The sequence below is a fragment of the Aotus nancymaae genome, unplaced genomic scaffold (assembly GCF_030222135.1).
Source record: "Aotus nancymaae isolate 86718 unplaced genomic scaffold, 86718_ANA_hifiasm-v0.15.2.pri h1tg000028l, whole genome shotgun sequence".
NCBI classification, from domain to species: Eukaryota; Metazoa; Chordata; class Mammalia; order Primates; family Aotidae; genus Aotus; species Aotus nancymaae.
The window spans coordinates 27,763,701-27,782,308 of NW_026988441.1; the positions used below are offsets into that span (position 1 = coordinate 27,763,701).

General features: G+C 53.6%; 1 protein-coding gene across 7 annotated transcripts in view; it reads right to left on the reverse strand.

The window, feature by feature from the left end:
- FCHO1 (FCH and mu domain containing endocytic adaptor 1) overlaps positions 1-12,628 on the reverse strand; it is a 43,642-nt gene extending 31,014 nt beyond the window's left edge. The window contains exons 1-4 of one of the 7 annotated variants that reach the window (XM_064381652.1): positions 12,558-12,628; positions 6,192-6,236; positions 5,929-5,958; positions 5,361-5,434 (exon numbers count right to left, since the gene is read on the reverse strand). In XM_064381652.1, coding sequence (XP_064237722.1) covers positions 5,361-5,387 — 27 coding nt within the window. In that variant the 5' untranslated portion in view covers positions 5,388-5,434; positions 5,929-5,958; positions 6,192-6,236; positions 12,558-12,628. Of the gene's footprint in view, positions 1-5,360; positions 5,435-5,868; positions 5,959-6,191; positions 6,237-9,147; positions 9,251-12,557 lie in introns of those variants that run through there. The other 6 variants (XM_064381651.1, XM_064381648.1, XM_064381650.1 and 3 more) reach the window with 6 other exon arrangements.
- Between the last annotated feature and the right edge of the window lie 5,980 nt (positions 12,629-18,608).

Sequence of the window (18,608 nt, forward strand, 5' to 3'; positions counted from 1 at the left end):
CTGAGCTTTTAGCAGCTCCTCATTAAGATGGGACAGGGAGGCTGGGCGTGCTGGCTCATGCCTGTAATCCTGGCACTTTGGGAGGCTGAGGAGGGCCGATCATTTGAGGTCAGGAGTTTGAGATCAGCCTGGCCAACGTGGTGAAACCCCGTCTCTACTAAAAATGCAAAATAAACCAAGCATGGTGGCAGCCGCCTGTAATCCCAGCTATTCAAGAGGCTGAAGCAGGAGAATTGCTTGAACCCGGGAGGCAGAGGTTGCAGTGAGCCGAAATCATGCCACTACCCTACAGCCTGGGAGACATCCGCCTCTTACAGGGGGATGATGCAAGCAGCGAGATAACCCACGTCACTGCTCCCCAAAGCCCCGAAGGCAACTCTCGTTTTTGCTAATTCATAATATTGGTTATTAATAATTAGCATTTGTTTCACATTTGCTTATGCTTCTTCCCCAAAGACATTTACGTCAAAGGGCAACTTTTTCTGCCATTCTCAATGGAAAATCGGGACCCTTTGCCATATGAAGGGAGTAGGCAAAAATGAGCCAACAACTCTATCTTAATCCCAGCCAGATTCTATCACCTGGGAAGGGTATCATACCTGAACACTACTAAGCTGTCCATTAAAAATGGTAATCAGGCCGGGCGCAGTGGCTCAGCCTGTAATCCCAGCACTTTGGGAGGCCGAGGCAGGCAGATCACAAGGTCAGGAGATCGAGACCATCCTGGCCAACATGGTGAAACCTCGTCTGTACTAAAAATACAAAAAATAGCCGAGCATGGTGGCACGCCCCTGTAACCCCAGCTACTCAGGAGGCTGAGGCAGGAGAATCGCTTGAACCTGGGAGGCAGAGGTTGCAGTAGCTGAGATCACGCCACTGCACTCCAGACTGGCAACAGAGCAAGACTCCATCTCAAAAAATAAAAAAGGGTCATCAGGCTGGGCGCAGTGGCTCACACCTGTAGTCCCAGCACTTTGGGAGGTCAAGGCAAGCAGATTACCTGAGGTCAGGTAATCGAGTTGAAGACCAGCCTGGGCAACATGGTGAAACCTTGTCTCTACTACAAATACAAAAATTAGCCGGGTGTGGTGGCACGTGCCTGTAACCCCAGCTACTCAGGAGGCTGAGGCAGGAGAATCACTTGAACCTAGGAAGTGGAAGTTGCAATGAGCCGAGATCGTGCCACTGCACTCCAGCTTGGGCAGCAGAGACTCTGTCTCAAAAAAAAAAAAAAAGGTCATCAGCTGGGGTCTGAGGGAACGGGGGACATTTTAGCACTAAATCAGGTCTTGTAATAATACTGCGAAAAGAAGGTTTGTGGAGAGATCTGATGCTATTTAAGTCCCAACACTTATCAGTGAAGCCATTGCTGTGGCAGCGTTTGGCTGGTTTTCCATAAATGGTAGTTTCCTGCATCCTCCTCCAACCGGCCAGTTCACCCTCCCAGGTACCTGGAAGCTTGAATGCTATATTTGAATGTTATATATATTTTTCTTTTCTTTTTTTTTTTTTTGAGACAGAGTCTTGCTCTGTCTCCAGGTGCCAGGCTGGAGTGCAGTGGTGCGATCTCGGCTCACCGCAATCGGCGCCTCCCCGGTTCAAGCAATTCTCCTGCCTCAGCCTCCCAAGTAGTTGGGACTACAGGCACATGCCACCATACCCAGCTAATTTTTTGTATTTTTTTTAGTTGATACGGGTTTTCACCAGGTTGGCCAGGATGGTCTCAATCTCTTGACCTTGTGATCCGCCCGCCTCCGCCTCCCAAAATGCTGGGATTACAGGTGTCAGCCACCATACCGGGCCTATTTTTCATATTTGAGATAGGGTCTTGCTCTGTCTCCCCGGCTGGAGTGCAGCAGCACAATCTTGGCTCACTGCAGCCTCCAATTCCAGACTCAAGCGATCCTCCCACCTCAGTCTCCCAAGTAGCTGGGACCACAGGCATGTGCCACCATGCCCGGCTGATTTTTTTAATTTTCAGTAGAGACAGGGTTTTACTATGTTGCCCAAGTTGGTCTTGAACTCCTGGACTCAAGCAATCCTCCTGTCTCAGCCTCCCAAGGTGCTGGGATTACAGGCATGAGCCATCACACTTGGGCAGAAGCTTGAAGGTTAAAGCCAGAGGTCACCGCTAGGTAATGTTTCCTGCTACACCGATGAAGAAACTGAAGTCAAGACTGGGGCAGACCCAGGTCAGCCTCAAGCCCAAATCTCCCAATGGTCACTACTTCACTCTAGAATCATCGATGGCTCCCTATTGCCCACCAGATGCCGAAGTCCAAGTCCATGGACGCTCCAGCCTCATCACCTAGCCTCTTCCTAGCCTTACCCACAAAACAGCAAACAGCAAAGACACACAATGCCTTTCCACCAGCACACCTTTTGTCCAGGCTATTCCTGCCATCAGCTCCCCAGCCTGCAACTCCTTCCACCCATCCACATCCTTCCAGTTCTCAAGGATCATCGCTCCCTGCTCTAGGACTTCCCTAACCCTGCTCAACCCCCTTCCCACTTCACTGTTGCTCCCTCCAGCTCACCAAGAATATATTTTCTCTCTCTTTTTTTTTTTTTTTTTTTTTTTGAGACAGGGTCTCACTGTGTCACCCAGGCTGGAGTACAGTGGTGTGATCTTGGCTCACTACAACCTCTGCCTCCCAGACTCAAGCGATCCTCCCACCTCAGCCTCCCAAGTAGCTGGGACCACAGGTGCACACCACCACGCCTGGCTAATTTTTTGTATTTTTAGTAGAGACGGGGTCTTGCCATGTTGCCCAGGCTGGTCTCAAACTCCTGGCCTCAGGTGATCTGCCATCTCAGCCTCCCCAAGTGTTTGGATTACAGGCGTGAGCCACCACGCCCCACCCATGGTTTCCCTCTTCATGTGTTTGGAATCATACTTTCAAAGTTCAAGTGTCCAATCTCCTTATATGTACAAGGTCACTTTGGGTTGGTGACTTCGCCTCTCTGGCCTCAGTTTTCTTCCTTGTGTGACAAGTGGGGACAAGAACAGCACCCAACTCCCAAGGGTCTTGGTGGGATGGGGCTGGCACAGCGCTGGCCCCAGGAGATCCTCGGGTGAGGCTGCACCAGGCACCACCGCCCAGACCAGCATCTGGAGCTGACTCAGAGCCAAATGCTGGCCCTTTTCCCAGACCTGGCAAACCCCCAGTGGCGTCTGCCTCCCTTGGACTGGGCTGGCAGCCGAGGGTCCTAGGAGGGGCTGTCTCAGGTCTATCTCTCCCACCAGAACTTCCAGACTTCGGACTTGCCTCCGTGCCAGCCGGAGTGGGGTCTTTTTTTTTGAGACAGAGTCTTGCTTGTTGCCCAGGCTGGAGTGCAGTGGTGCAAACTCACTGCAGCCTCCACCTTCTGGGTTCAAGTGATTCTCGTGCCTTAGCCTCCCGAGTAGCTGGGACTACAGGCGCATGCCACTATGCCTGGCTAAGTTTTGTATTTTTAGCAGAGATGGGGTTTTGCCATGTTGGCCAGGCTGGTCTCCAACTCCTGACCTCAGGTGATCCGCCCCACTCAGCCTCCCAAAGTGCTGGGATGACAGGCATGACCCACCGCACCCGGCCAAGAGTGTGGTCTTTGTAACAAAGCTTGTTTATGTCCCTCTCCTGCTCACACTTCCCCCACGGCTCCCTAGTACCCTCTATGCCTTGGCCCTGCCCTGTCGTGATGAGACTGAGACATCCCTGTCTGGCTTAATCTCCCCTGATGAGAGCCGCCTTTGAGCCATCAGCGCCCAGTATCACCCAGCAAAGAACCAGGCATCTGTGGCGGCTTCAATACCAACAACTGATGAAAAGAAACCTTGCCGGTGACAGATGTCACGGGAGGCCTCCCTGAGTCTGGGGTTGCGTGGGGTGCGTGGGGTGGGAGTGGCGGTGCAGGAATTTCGTTCCTTTTTCCCAGATGGGGAAACGGAGGTTCAGGCCGGTAAAGCCCTTTTCTCAAGGGCTCCCAGCAGAGCCCAGTTCGAATCCTGAACTCAAAGCTCTTAACCATTCTCTACCAGGATATCTTTGGGCGGGGTGGGGAAGTCGGGGGCGGTTTCTATTTTCTCTGCTGATCTGAATTTTCTGCAGCGAGCCCCGCATGCCTCACGCAATTAAAAAGGATTTAAAATAAAGGTAGGTGCCACTGTCGGGGTTCCAACATGTGGGTGACTTCTGATCCTCAAACGGTCACCTCCATTACACAGCAGTACTAACAGGAGCTCAGAGATGTAGCCCTTACTGGGGTCACACAGCCTTGCAGGGGAAAATCGAGGAGTCTGACCTTCGGAGACAGGGCAGAGGTCACACCCCTCCAGGAGGCAAGGGAGTGCGGCCCCTTTAAGAAAGCAAGCGCAAGGAAGAGGAGCCCCAGCTGGGGAGGGAGCAAGGGCAGGAGGTGGGGCTTGTTGCCAGGGGCAACCAGTCACCTAGCAACAAGCTTCCTAGCTGCAAGCTCAGGGACCGCAACTGGGGAAGGGGCTTTCTGCCCTGGTTCTTCCCTGACTCCTGGGCTCTCCCTTGTTCGCCCATCCTCTGTGGCATCCCGTTATCCTGGCTCCGCAGGAGGAGTCCCTGTTTCCTCAACTTGCCACTCAATGTCACACTTCTAGTCTTTTGCCCAGGCTGTCCCACAGCAAACACGACTCTGTTGTGTCCTGGTTCCCACTATAAGACCCCCCGCCCCCACCAAGGCTGGGTCCAGCCCTGGTCCTGCAGGGCTGGAGGTGTCTAAGCTGGCTCTGGGTCCCCCAGACTGGGGACTCCTCCCTTGGGGCTGGGGCTGGGGCTGGGGCTGGGATGGATTCTCTTGGAGGCCCCAGTCTCTCCTAGGGAGAGCTGGGGATGAGGTCACAGTGGCAGGGAGGGAGGAAATGAATGAATGAAAACAAATCTGTCCCACTCAGCACCCCCTGGGCTACAGTAGGTGATCTCCAACCTAGACAGTGGAGGGGTGCACAGGCCATGGTTGGCTAGGTCAGGAAAACCCCCCAATTCTCCAGGATGGGAAGGGGGTGGAAATTCCCTGGCTGGAATGACCCTGAGTCCTGGAAGTTCAGTTTGGCCCTGGGTTTGAGTGCTGACTCTGCACTTTTTCATGGGGCAGCTTCAGGTAAGACGTTCTCACTCTGGGCCTTGGTCTCCCTATGACACAAGCTATGACTTGCCCAAGGTCGTAAGGCCTGTGAGGTCTGGAGTGGGTGTGGATTCAAACCCAGCCTGACTCTTCCCACGTTAACTTCCATCCCTTGCAGACCCTCCTGTCCGAGACTCTACCCACAATTCACCCAGTCCCCCCATCTCCATAAAAGTCCCTGAAGCCCTGCCAGGATCCCCCACCAAAATAAGAGTAGGTCTTACCCAAAAATGCTCCCCAAAATACGACATCCTGATGATCTCTGTGGAGACTGCCGCAGGCCCCGTCCAGTGCCTGTCTAAAGAGAGAGGCAAGTTTGACCTACAGAGTCATTGCCAGTGTGGGCCTGATGAGGGGGAAAGTCCCTCCCTGTAGAGGAGGGAGAGAAAGGATGAAGGAGGAACTGAAAGCCCCATTGCTAAGACCATGCCAGGACCCCTGAGATAATTCAGCCCTGGTGCTGGCCCCAAGTAGCTCCAGTATAGGGGGCAGAACAAGACACAGATGCCCTTAGTTCCACAGTCAGGACTGGACTAGGTGGGGGGACAAGAGCTGAGGGAGTCTAGATTGGAGGAGGGGGCATGGAATGTGGGGTTTTGAGGTATGTATAAGAGTTCATAGCAATGGGTAGGAGCAGTGCTGGATGACCCCCAACCTTGGAGGGAAAGCTCTGAGCCACTTCACAGATGGGAAAACTGAGCCCTCCCCGCCTCCAGAGGGGAAGCCACTTGCCAAGATTACACAGCTAGGAAGTGATAGTAGATTTGCACTCTGGACTGGCTGAGCACAGACCTGTGCTCTCAGCTCCACTCCAGGCGGCTCCTGTAGGAAAAGGGTTTGAAGAGAAATAGATGTAGGGGCTGTGATCAGCCACATGGGGGTTGGGGTCCCTGAAGTGTCCCTGACGGTCCCTTGGGGGGTCTTCTGAATTCCTCTACAATAGTCCCCAGCTTATGTGCCCTCTTGGGTGTCAGAGCTCACCCCTCATCGTGATGCCCCAGCTGGCACTGGTGCCCCCACGATTCCCAACCCGGCCCTCGAAAGCCAGCGTTCACCTGGTGTCTGAGTCACTGTCCAGCTCCGTGCCTCAGTTTCCCCATCTGCAAAATAAGAAGGAATGCTTAGAAGGGATCTTGCCGGGGAACCTCAGGTGTCTGCACAAAAGGATGGGTCAGGCCGCCCGGCAGGGGACGAACAGGCAGTGTCCTTGGCATGTGCTAGAGGCCAGACTTGTTACTGGAGCCTGAGGGCCTCATTCATAATTCATGATCCGGCAGGCAGCTCGGCAGCAGCTGGGAGCCTGAGAGGCACAGTGGCAAGAGAGACAGGGACCGGTGACCACAGGATTAGGAGGCTCCCAGGGTCTCCCCAGGAAAGGACTGAGCAAGACCTTGGGCAAGGCTGCCCCTCTATGCACCTCAGTCTAGCTCATCTTGAAAGTTTAGGCCCGGCACAGTGGCTCACACCTGTAATCCCAGCACTTTGGGAGGCCAAGGTGGGCGGATCACTTGAGGTCAGGAGTTCGAGACCAGCTTGGCCAACGTGGTGAAACCCCGCCTCTACTAAAAATACAAAAATTAGCTGGGTGTGGTGGTGCATGCATGTAATCCCAGCTACTCAGGAGGCTGAGGCAGGAGAATCACTTGAACCCAGGAGGCAAATGTTGTAGTGAGCCGAGATGGCATCACTGCACTCCAGCCCGGTGACAGAGCCAGACTCTGTCTGAGAAAAAAAAGAAAGAAAGAAAGAAAGAAAGAACGAACGAACGAACGAACGAAAGGTTTAATTGGACCCAGTATCTTCACCCTCCAGTCCTGGGACTTCTGTGAGTCACCTAAGACCTCCCGTGCACTCATCCTGGATAGCACAATGTCAGGCTGAATGAGTTGATTCAGCCCTGGGCCTGGCCCTGCAGCAGTCCCAGTTTAGAGGGACAGAGCTGGACACAGCTACCCCCATCCTGCATGGTCAGGGCTGAGCCAGATGGAGGGACAAGGTCTAGAAGAGCCTAGACAAAAGGAGAGTTCATGGGAGTTGGGGTTTCAAAGGATGAATAGGAGTTCGCTGGGCAAAAAATTACTTGTTTCAACAAACATTCCTAACCTTGCACTGGTTAATGACAGGGCCCCTGAAAAACTTCAGGCTCTACTGTGGTCCCTTAGGAAACCTAATTTGGTGGCAGGGGTAGGGTGGTGAGCATGCTATACTGACATCCCCACGGGAAACGCTCTAAATTCCCATATCATGCCTTAGCTTCTATCCATGACCGGGACCCCTAAGCATCTCCAAATCCCTTAGAGCTGTGCTGACTGGCAGGAACCACTAGCCCCAAACAGTGACTTAACTGTTTTTTCTTTTTCTTTTTTTTTTTTTTTTCAGAGACAGGGTCTTGCTCTGTTGCCCAGGGCTGGAGTGCAGTGGTGCGATCACAGCTCACTGCAGCCTCAACTTCCCAGGTTCAAGTGATCCCCCCATCTCAGCCACCTGAGTAGCTGGGACTCCATGCCCAATTAATTTTTTAAAAACCTTTTTTTTTGTAGAAACTAGGTCTCACTAGCATTGCCTAGGCTCGTTCCAAACTCCTGCGCTCAAGCGATCCTCCCGCCTGGGCCTCCCAAAATGCTGAAATTACAGCTGTGAGCCAACACCCCTGGTCTTAATTCTTGTATTAATGATTTGTATGTTTGTTGTTGTTTTTTTTTTGAGATGGAGTTTCGCTCTTGTTGGCTAGGCTGGAGTGCAGTGGCGAGATCTCGGCTTACTGCAACCTCCACCTCCCCTGCCTCAGCCTCCCAAGTATCGTGATACAAGCATGCACTGCCATGCCTGGCTAATTTTGTATTTTTAGTAGAGATGGGGTTTCTCCATGTTGGTCAGGCTGGTCTCACTCTTGACCTCAGGTGACCCACCCGCCTCAACCTCCCAAAGTGCTGGGATTGCAGGCGTGAGCCACCAATGCTGGTTTATATTAATGTTAAACGAAGTAAAATTAAATTTAATTGGCTGGACATGGTGGCTCACACCTGTAATCCCAGGACTTTGGAAGGCCAACATAGGTGGATAATTTGAGGTCAGGAGTTCGAGACCAGCCTAGACAACATGGCAAAACTCCATCTCTACCAAAAAATACAAAAATCAGCCAGGCGTGGTGGCGCATGCCTGTAGTCCCAGCTACTTGGGAGGCTGAGGCACAAGAATCGCTTGAATCTTGGAGGCGGAGATTGTAGTGAGTTGAGATCACGCCACTGCATTCCAGCCTGGGTGACGGAGTGAAACCCTGTCTCTCTCTCTCACACACACACACACACACACACACACAAAATTAAATACAATTACGTGCCCAACTCCTCACCTGCGCCAGCCTCCCTTCCAAGGCTCAGAAGCTACATGAGGCTGGTGGCTGCCGTATTGGATGGCACAGATGAGAAAGTCCTGTGCCCAACATTGTTCTAGAAGATCCCAGGAGCCACAGAGCCCAAGTTCCCCAGAAACCAAGAATCTCACTACTGTTTTTACAGTTTCAGTGAGATTGCCTCACCCACCCCACCCCTGGCAAACAGATACACACGGAGCACCAGTATGTGTGCGACCCTCTACCCAACTATTCACACACATCCGTTCAGCCAACCTTCACGCCATGCCCTGAGATGCAATCTCAACGTTACGAGGGAAACTGAGGCACAGGGAGGTCAGTCATTGGTCCCGCTGACTGTGATTTTGCCCCTGGTCTCTCTGCCAGTGACCTGTTTGAAACCATCACGCGTCGCTCTCTGGGTTTCTAAGCCCCCGCTGCTGCCCTGCCCCAACCCAAGCCACCACTCACAGCTGGAATGGGGGGCGGGGGACAGGGCAACGGGTAGCCCCACGCGTTGTCACTTCCCCAAGCCCAGGAAGTGACACCTGCTACTTCTCCTGAAACCCGGGCCCCGAGCAGAGGGGCCTCCCTTCTGCTCCTGAGCGGAGGGGGCAAGGAGAGGCGATGGGTGCCTACCGGCCAGGGTTCAAACTCACCGGACAGGGCAGCGAGTGGGATGGGGCCCCCGTCTGATGAGGCAGGCGCCAGGAGACGGCCACAAGGCCACTTCCGTCAGCACCAAGTTGGAGACTTGTGTGCATGGGGGGGACAGGAAGCTCACCCCGCCCCGCCTACCATCCAACTGCCACCTTACCTCCCCCGCCCGATCGGCACCCATGGGACCTCCCTGGAACCACATAGGCCATGGGTGAGTAAACAGACGCCTGAACCTGCAGCCCCCCAGCCTGAACCTAGGGCTGTTCTTACCGAACAAATAATAATCACGAAAACAACTGGGAACTAGCTGTGCACCCACCCTGACCCGGACATTCAACATCTCACTGTCCCGACGTGCAACGATACCCACTTCACAGACAGGGTAAACTGAGGCTCAGAGAGGGAAACACGCTCAGAAAGGGGAAGACATTTTTGTATTCGTGGGCCCTTTCCTTCACTACAAAAGGAATTTAAAATTATATTTTAGGCTGGGCATGTTGGCTCATGCCTGGAATCCCAACACTTTGGGAGGCCGAGGCAGGTGGATCACTTGAGCCCAGGAGTTCAAGAACAGCCTGGGCAACATGGTGAAACCCCGATTCTACTAAAAATACAAAAGTTAGCCGGGTGTGGTGGCACATGCCTGTAATCTCAGCTACTTGGGAGGCTGAGGCAGGAGAATTGCTTGAACCCGGGAGGTGGAGGTTGCAGTGAGCCGAGATCGCACCACTGCACTCCAGCCTGGGCGACAGAGTGAGACTCTCTCAAAAAAACAAAAAACAAAGCTATATTTTACTACTGCATTGGCATAAAGACAAATATATTAATGTTATACACAAAAATGCTTCCTTCAACCCAAAAGTTCATTCTTTTTCCCTTCTGATTTGAAAAGCAGTGAAAACATCACCCTGAGGGCCTGGAAAAGCACTCTGAGCCTGAGACGTTGGGCTTGTCGGGTCTGCTGCAGTCAGCTCTGCTAGAACCCAAGTCTCCCAGCCTGTACAGTGCCAGCACAAAGCCCAGAGAGGGCCGGAGACTTACCCAAGGTCACACAGCACACTGCCAGCTGACTCAGGGCCCCATCCCGCCTTCCCGGCACCAAATCTTGCAAACCTGGGGCTGAGACATGTGAGCAGCCCCGGAACAGATAAAACAAAGCAGGAACCACATCAGTTACAAAGGCAAGACCTGGGCTCCCACCCTGGGAATCGGGTGGTGTCTGGCTGGGCGTCCGGAGCTGCTGACTTCTTGCCAATGACCTTGGACACTCCTGACCTTCCAGGATCTGGCTTCCAGGATCCTGGGAAACAGGATCTACAGGATCTGGCATTTCCCTCTCTCTTGGACCCCAGTGTGCGCACAGTAGGGCCAGGAGCAAGGGTTTCCTCATCCTTCCCACTGACCGGTCACTTGGTTCAAGTGGGTACCATGCTGTTTCAATGACCTACAACGTCACGTCTCCCCCTTGACCAAGCCACCTGGGCTGCGATCACTTAACACAGTCTGGCTTGATTGTCGCCACCGCATCTCGAGGCAGTCTTATCTTGACCAGCACCACAATGGGGAAACTGAGGCACATGCCCCAGGTCACACAGCGACTCCAGCCACCAAGTGGGAATCTGAGCCAGGGATTCTCAGGAATTTTCTGCCCTCCCCACGAGTCCCCTCCTTCTTCCTCACTTCATTTGGCAAACATCTATTGTGTGCCGACTGTGTACCTACATTTCCCAGATGCTGGCGTCTCCTCAGGCAACGTCCTTGGCAGACTCCCCCTTCCCCGCCCTCCTCCTGCTCAGCAGTGACCCCATTTAATGAGCGCTGCTAATATTGTCATTAATATTATAATGATCATGTCTGTATTTACAGAGCTCGCCTCCTCCCACAGACTCCTCTGATCTTCCCAGAGGAATTCAGCCCATTTCACAGAAGAACAGACCAAGACACCAAGGGAACACACACACACAGGCAGAGGCAAATTCAAATCTGGGGGTGTCAGACTCCCAGCCCTGTGCCCACCGCTGGGAGGGTGCTCCAAGGGACAGGGGATGAGCTGGCCTGGCAACTCCCACCTCCTCCTGCCCAGGACCCCGCCCGAGAACAGCTTCACCCCTGGCGTGGGTGACGGTATGTGGGTCAGGGTGTGCCCCAGGTGGCCCCACCGGTGAGGCCAGGGTAGCTAAGCCCCGTCCCGACGATTGCAGCTCTGTTCTATGTTTTATTCCCTGCCCCATGCCCCCAGCCCAAATATCAGAGTGTCATCATCAACCCATTTTGCAGTGCAGTAAACTGAGGCTCAGAGACTAGCAAGGCACTGTGAGAGGGTCCTCAACCCAATGCTCTCTGGACCCCAAACCACCCACATGTTAAGCAGAAGAGTGAATCACCATCGGACAAAATGTGGGCTGGGTGAGTTCAGAATCTGCAAAACGCAGGGTCCGAAGCTCCCAACCTCAATTTTCAAAAGAGGAAACGGACGTTCAGAAAGGTGCTGTCACCTGCCCAAGGTCACCAGTGAGGCAGGTCCATTTGACACTGCCTCCTGGTCCCCAGTGCGGCTGGGGCAGGTGACTTGGGGGATCCAAGGCAGATGGAGGCCCCCCACCCCCCAAGCCTCCTCCGCACCCCACTCACAGTCAGCCTCTGGCAAGATCCTGATTTACCTCGATTTATTTTAATCCCCAGGAACAGATGCTAGCTGTACACCCCCCCCCCCAGTGAGAGAGGGACCCCCCACAAGTCCAGGCTCCAGGCCCTTCGAGGCCTGGTCTGGCTAATCCGTGCCAGGCAGGGAACCCCATGCTGACCTCCTCCCCAAAACTCCAACCTCGGGGTCCCTACAGAACATGCCAGTAAACGCCCCCTACCCCATACTTGAGGTGGGGTGCTGGGATGGGGCAGATTACAGGGGCCAGGGGACCCCCCAGCTCCTCTAGCAACCAGGCCTGGAGGAAAAGAGAAGTGGGTCCCTCATCTCGGTCCCCAGGGGTCTGCAAGCTGGAGCTGTGAAGAAGGTATTTAGGGGTGGTCTCCACCTCAGCCGCCGCCCAGCGTTCCAGGCTGGAGGGGGAGCGGCGCCCCCATCTTTGCAGCCCCAGAATCCAGACTTAGGCTTAGAATAAAAGGATTTGGGGAGGGGTCTCGCGTCGTCGCCACCGCCCCCGTGCACTCTCGGTTCTAGGCCAGGAGACAGGGGATTTGGGGAGCTGTCCCCATTTCCGCCTGTGGACCCCCGATTACCACTGGTGGGGGGAAGCCTGGGCACCCACCGCGTACCCCCACCCCCTGCTCTCCATCCCTCCTGTCCCGCCGCGCCTTTGCCCTCCGCAGCCTCTGGGGCTGCAGAGCACGGTGCGCGTGGGAGGCTGCGCGGGCCAGCATGCCCCACGGGGGTCTGGGGGGCAGCACTCACCTCCTGAGCTCGGGCCGAGCCCCGCGCTCGCCGCCACCTGCGGCTTGGTCGCTGACACCCGAGCCCGCCCCGCCCTCCCTCCGAGGCTGCGGCGCGGCTGCCGGCTGGCTCCGCCCCCCGGGCGTGGCCGAGAAAGTCCCCACCCCAATGACGGCGCCGGTAGGCAGAGGCGGGCTCTGATCCCGCGCCGTCCGCCATTGGGCCATTTAGGCGGCCAGCTCCGCCAACCCAGCGCGCTGATTGGCCCAGCCGTAGATCAGGATCCTTTTTATATTCCCCCCACACCACCCGCAGTCTATTTGCATAATTTAAAGAGACAGGCGCCACTCTTTCCCCCTGAGACTGTTGATAAGGTGTAAGGAGCGATCAACCTTTATTGAGCGCCCAGACAGGGCTCATTTGATGACCCCACCCCACAAGCCTGTAAGCGGGACATTATTGGTCTTTATTTTACAGTTGGGAAATCTGAGGCTCAGAGAGGGCTAGGTCTTGCTTGTAGGCCACACAGCAAGTCTGCCAGCCGGCCCAGGGCAGTCTCGGAATCCGGCCACTTGCAGAGGAGTCATTCCTTCAATCGGCCATGTGACAGTTCTTTTTTTTCTTTCTTTCTTTTTTTTTTTTTTGAGACATGAGTTTCGCTCTTGTCGCCCAGGCTGGAGTGCAATGGCGCGATCTCGGCTCACTGCAACCTCAGCCCCTCGGGTTCAAGCGATTCTCCTGCCTCAGTCTCCTGAGTAGCTGGGATTACAGGCGCCCGGCACTACCCTAGGCTAATTTTTCGTACTTTTAATAGAGACAGGGTGTCAACATGTTGGCCAGGCTGGTCTCGAACTCCTGACCTCAGGTGATCTGCCTGCCTCGGCCTCCCAAAGTGCTGGGATTACAGGTGTGAGCCACAGCGCCGGGCTCATGTGACAGTTCTGAGAAGCTGCCATACCCATCCCCGTTACCTGGGCCCTAATGAAGTTTACACAACGCCGGGCACGATGGTTTATGCCTGTAATCCCAGCACTTTGGGTGGACGAGGCGAGTGGATCACTTGAGGCCAGGAGTTCGAGATCAGCCTGGTCAGTGTGGTAAAAACCTGTCTCTACTAAAAATACAAAAAAAAAAAAAAAAAAAAAAGCCAGTGTGGGGGTGAGCGCCTGTAATCCCAGCACATTTGGAGGCCAAGGCAGGTGGATCACTTGAGGTCAGGAGTTTGAGACAAGCCTGGTCAACATGGTGAAACTCTGTCTCTACTAAAAATACAAAAAAATTAGCTGCGCGTGGTGACGCACACCTGTAATCCCAGCTACTTGGGAGGCTGAGGCAGGAGAATTGAGCTGGGGAGGTGGAAGTTGCAGTGAGCCAAGATCGCACCACCTACTGCACTCCAGCCTGGGCAACACAGCGAGACTCCGTCTCAAAAAAAAAAAAAGAAAAGAAAAAGAAAACAGAAACTTACACGACACCCGCCAGTCCCCCATTCAACCCTCCACCTAGGGACAGGGCACCCAGCTGATCACCTCTTGCCCCTCCAGCAGCCTCCCAGGCTCAGTCAGAGCAGTCCAGGAGCACGGACCAGAAGCTTGGGAGGCCTTGAGGATCTTCTCTTCCCTTCATCACCGGCATTTCATCCTGTGGATTCAGTGTCTCTGAAACAGTTCCAAATTGTCCATTTTCCTACACCCCACAGGGGTCTGGGCAAAGACCCAATTGTCTTCAGTCTGGAAGCTGCCTCAGTTTCCTATTTGTGTTTCTCATTCCCTCCATCCCAGCTCTAGACAATCTCTGTTCTCCAAGGCAACTATCGTTGTTCTTTCTTTTCTTTCCTTTCTTTTTTAGAGATGGCGTCTTGCTCAGTTGCCCAGGCCGGAGTGCAGTGGCGTGATCATAGCTCATTGCAGCCTCAAACTCCCAGGCTTAAGCGATCCTCCTGCCTCAGCCTTCCAAAGTGCTGGGACAACAGGCATGAAGCATGGCACCTGGCCAGTTCCTTTTCTTATTTTTCCCAATAAAGCTTTTATTTTGGAGCAGTTTTAGATTTATAGAATTATTGTGAAGCTAGTACAGAAAGTTCCTGTATACCCCACAGCCAGTTTCTCCAATTATTTTTTTCTTTATTATTTATTTATTTATTTTTGAGACAGAGTCTCGCTCTGTTGCCCAGGCTGGAGTTCAATGGCGTGATCTCACCTCACTGCAATCTCCGCCTCTCGGGCCCAATCTATTCTTCTGCCTCAGCCTCCCGAGTAGCTGAGACTACAGGCGAGTGCCAGCACGCCCGGCTAATTTTTGTATTTTTAGTAGAGCCGGGATTTCACCATATTGACCAGGCTGGTCTCGAACTCCTGACCTCATGATCCGCCCGCCTCGGCCTCCCAAAGTGCTGGGATCACAGGCGTGAGCCACTGCGCCCGGCCCGCCTCCCCTGTAATTATCACCTTCCACTGGTATGTCTTTTTTTATCCTAGAATCCTACATGACATTGACTCCTCATGTCTCTTCAGGCTCTTCTGGGTGTGACTGTTTGTCAAACTGTCTTGTTTTTGGTGACAGTTTTGAGGAATGGTGGTCAGCTGTTCTACAGAATGTCCCTCCGTCAAGGATGTTTTTCTCAGGGTCAAATGAGGCTGACGGATTTGGGGAAGGAAGACCACAGAGGTGAAGCACCCATCTCATCACACCATATCAAAGGTAAATTGTCAGCATGACCTATTCTGCTGGCATTGACCTTGATTTCCTGGCAGAAGTAGCATCTGTCAGGTTTAGGGGTTTTTTTTGTTTGTTTTCTTGAGATGGCACATGCCTATAATCCCAGCTATTCGGGAGCTGAGGCTGGAGGATTGCTTGAGCCAGAGAGTTGGAGGCTGCAGTGAGCTGTTATCATGCCACTACACTCCAGCCTGAGCAACAGCGAGACTCTGTCTCAAAAATAAAAATAAAAATAAGCCAAGCCTGGTAGCAGGCACCTGTTGTCCCAGCTACTTGAGAGGCCAAGGCACGAGAATTGCTTGATCCTGGGAGGTAGAGGTTGCAGTGAGCCAAGATGGTGCCATTGCACTCCACCTAGGTGGCAGAGTGACACTCTGTCTCAAAAAAAAAAAAAAAAAAAGAGGCCAGGCAAGTTGGCTCACACCTATGATATCAGCACTTTGGGAGGCCGAGGCGGGCAGATCACCTGAGGTCAGGAGTTCGGGACCAGCCTGGTCGACATGGCAAAGCCCTGTCTCTACTAAAGACATAAGAATTAGCCAGGCATGGTGGTGGGCACCTGTAATCCCAGCTACTTGGGAGGCTGAGGCAGGAGAATTGCTTGAACCCAGGAGGTGGAGGTTGCAGTGAGCTGAGATCATGCCATTACCCTCCAAGAGCTAAACTGCGTCTCAAAAAAAAAAAAAAAAAAAAAAAGGAAAAGAAAAAAAAAATGTATGTTTACCAGCCTGGGCAACATGGCTAAACCCCATCTCTACAAAAAAAATACAAAGATTATGCCAAGTGTGGTGGCTCACACCGGTAGTCTCAGCACTTTGGGAGGCCCATGCAGGCGGATCACATGCACTCAGGAGTTTAAGACCAGCCTGGGCAAAATGGTGAAACCCTGCCTTTACCAAAAATACAAAAAATTAGCTGGGTCAATTGCATATGCCTGTAGTCCCAGATACCTGGGAGGCTGAGGTGGGAGGATCCCTTGAGACTGGGAGGCAGAGGGAGCAGTGAGCAGAGATCTTGCCATTGCACTCCAGCCTGGGTGACAGAGCAAGACCCCATCTCAAAAAAAGAAAAAAAGTACAAAAAAATTAGCTGGGCATGGTGGCACATGCCTGTGGTCCAAGTTTCACAGGAGGCTGAGGTGGGAGTACTCCTGGAGCCTGCAGTGAGCCAAGGTCCTGCCACTGCACTCCAACATGGGCTTGACAGTAAGATCCTGTCTAAAAAAAAAAAGTTGCTATTTAACACCGTTGACTCACCCTCAAATTCCTTCCTGGGTGAAGCCAAGAACCCTCCCGGGCTAAGCCCCAATTTTGAGGCTCGCCTGTCCTCCTCACCTTCACGGCTCAGCTGTTCCACTGCAGTGCACATGCGTAGCAATTCCAGAATGTTTAACTCAGACCCACAGTGGGGTTTCAGACAGAAACTGATCCCCTTCTCCAGCTGGGAACACTCCCCAGACTCCCCAGCACTCTTGGTAAAAACTGCAAACCCCTCAGCAGCCCATCACGCTGCCAGAGTCCAGCCCTGCCTAAGTTCCTGCCCTCATCTGTCTCCACCACACTCAAGGCACAAAAGCAGTTCCACCTCAGGGCCAATCTGACTGGTAATTTTCCTACCTTCAGCTCTTCATTCCTACGCGGTACCCTCCTCCAAGAAGCCCTCCAGCTGGCATCCCAGGCTCCTGAAAACCCATCTGACTTTCCAAGCCAGTGCTGATTCCCCAGGACCGGGATGTTGTGTTAGGCATTGCCCCTCCCCCTCCAGCCTGGGAGCTTGTTGGGGGCCCTGGCACCATCCACACCTGTCAGGTGAGGTCTGAACTGCATCCACACTCCCCTAGACACTCCTCTCCCAAGCCTGTGCCAGGGGAAACTGAGCTCAGGGAAAGCAAGCTACTCTCCGAAGTCACACGGCACACACGTGTCAGAGGCAGAACTTGACATGGCTGTGCTGGTACCAAAGCTCACACCTGACCTGGGCCCAGATCCCAAAGGATGCTGTTGGGGATGGGGAGGGCAGGATGACACAGGGCAGGTCTGTCTGGGGTGCCTGGGGCTGAGCAGGCCAGGGAAGAAAACTCAGGGGTCCAGTGCCACAAAAAGAGCCCAAAGGCTCCCTGCTTCTCCTGGAGGTTGAGGCCAACTTTCTTATTTCTGAGACTGGAGGAGAGGGGAAGCCCAGAAAAGTTAAATAACATTCCCAAGGTCACCCAGCAGAGCTGCCAAGCTGGGTCACAACCAGCATTTCCCGAGAACGTACCGTGTGAAGGCAAGTACTGGGTCCTGTCCTGGGCGGTGGGGACCCAGAAACAGCCAAGACAGAGAGGGTGCAGCTTTCCCGGGCTCGCAGTCAGGGAATCGATACAATATAAACAAATAGCTGGGCGCGGTGGCTTACGCCTGTAATCCCAGCACTTTGGGAGGCTGAGGCGGGTGGATCATGAGGTTAAGAGATCGAGACCATCCTGCCTAACATGGTGAAACCCTGTCTCTACTAAAAATACAAAAAATTAGCTGGGCGTGGTGGCTCGTGCATGCAACCCCAGCTATTTGGGAGGCTGAGGCAGGAGAATCGCTGGAACTCGGGAGGCGGAGGTTGCAGTGAGCCAAGACTGCGCCACTGCACTCCAGCCTGGGCAACAGAGCAAGACTCCTTCTCAAAAAAAAAAAAAAAAAAAAAAACAAGGAAATACAAAAGGGAGATGTGCTGGTGGACAGGACGACACTTTTTTTTAGTGTATTATTTTATTATTCATTTATGTATTTATTTTGAGACAGTCTCACTCTGCTGCCCGGGCGATTTCAGTTCACTGCAACCTCCACCTCCCAGGTTGAAGTGATTCTCCTCCTCATCCTCCCAAGTAGCTGAGATTACATGTGCCCACCACCATGCCCGGCTAATTTTTGTATTTTTAGTAGAGATGGGGTATCACTACGTTGGCCAGGCTGGTCTTGAATGCTTGACTTCAGGTGATCCCCCTGCCTCAGCCTCCCAAAGTGCTGGAATTACAGGCTTGAGCCACCATGCCTGGCTTGGACAACACTTTTAAGAGAGGGAGTCAGGAAGGACCCTCGCAGTGGACTAAGAGGTAGGAAGGAAGGCTTCCTGGAGGAGGTGCCATGGCAGGCAGGGTTTCACCACGCCCTGCTCCATCACCGCCTCTGCCTGGGAAGAGCTGACATCTTCCCAGAATGAGCTCCAGCCACACCCCACCAGGACCTGGGACCCCCACTCCCGCCTCCCCCAAATCCAAACTGTAAGCCTGCTTCCCCTGGGTGTCCCCTTCCCGTGGCCTCATGGAGTTTGGTCCCAGCTGCTCAGTGAGGCCACCAGGCACCAGGCAGCTGCTGGACC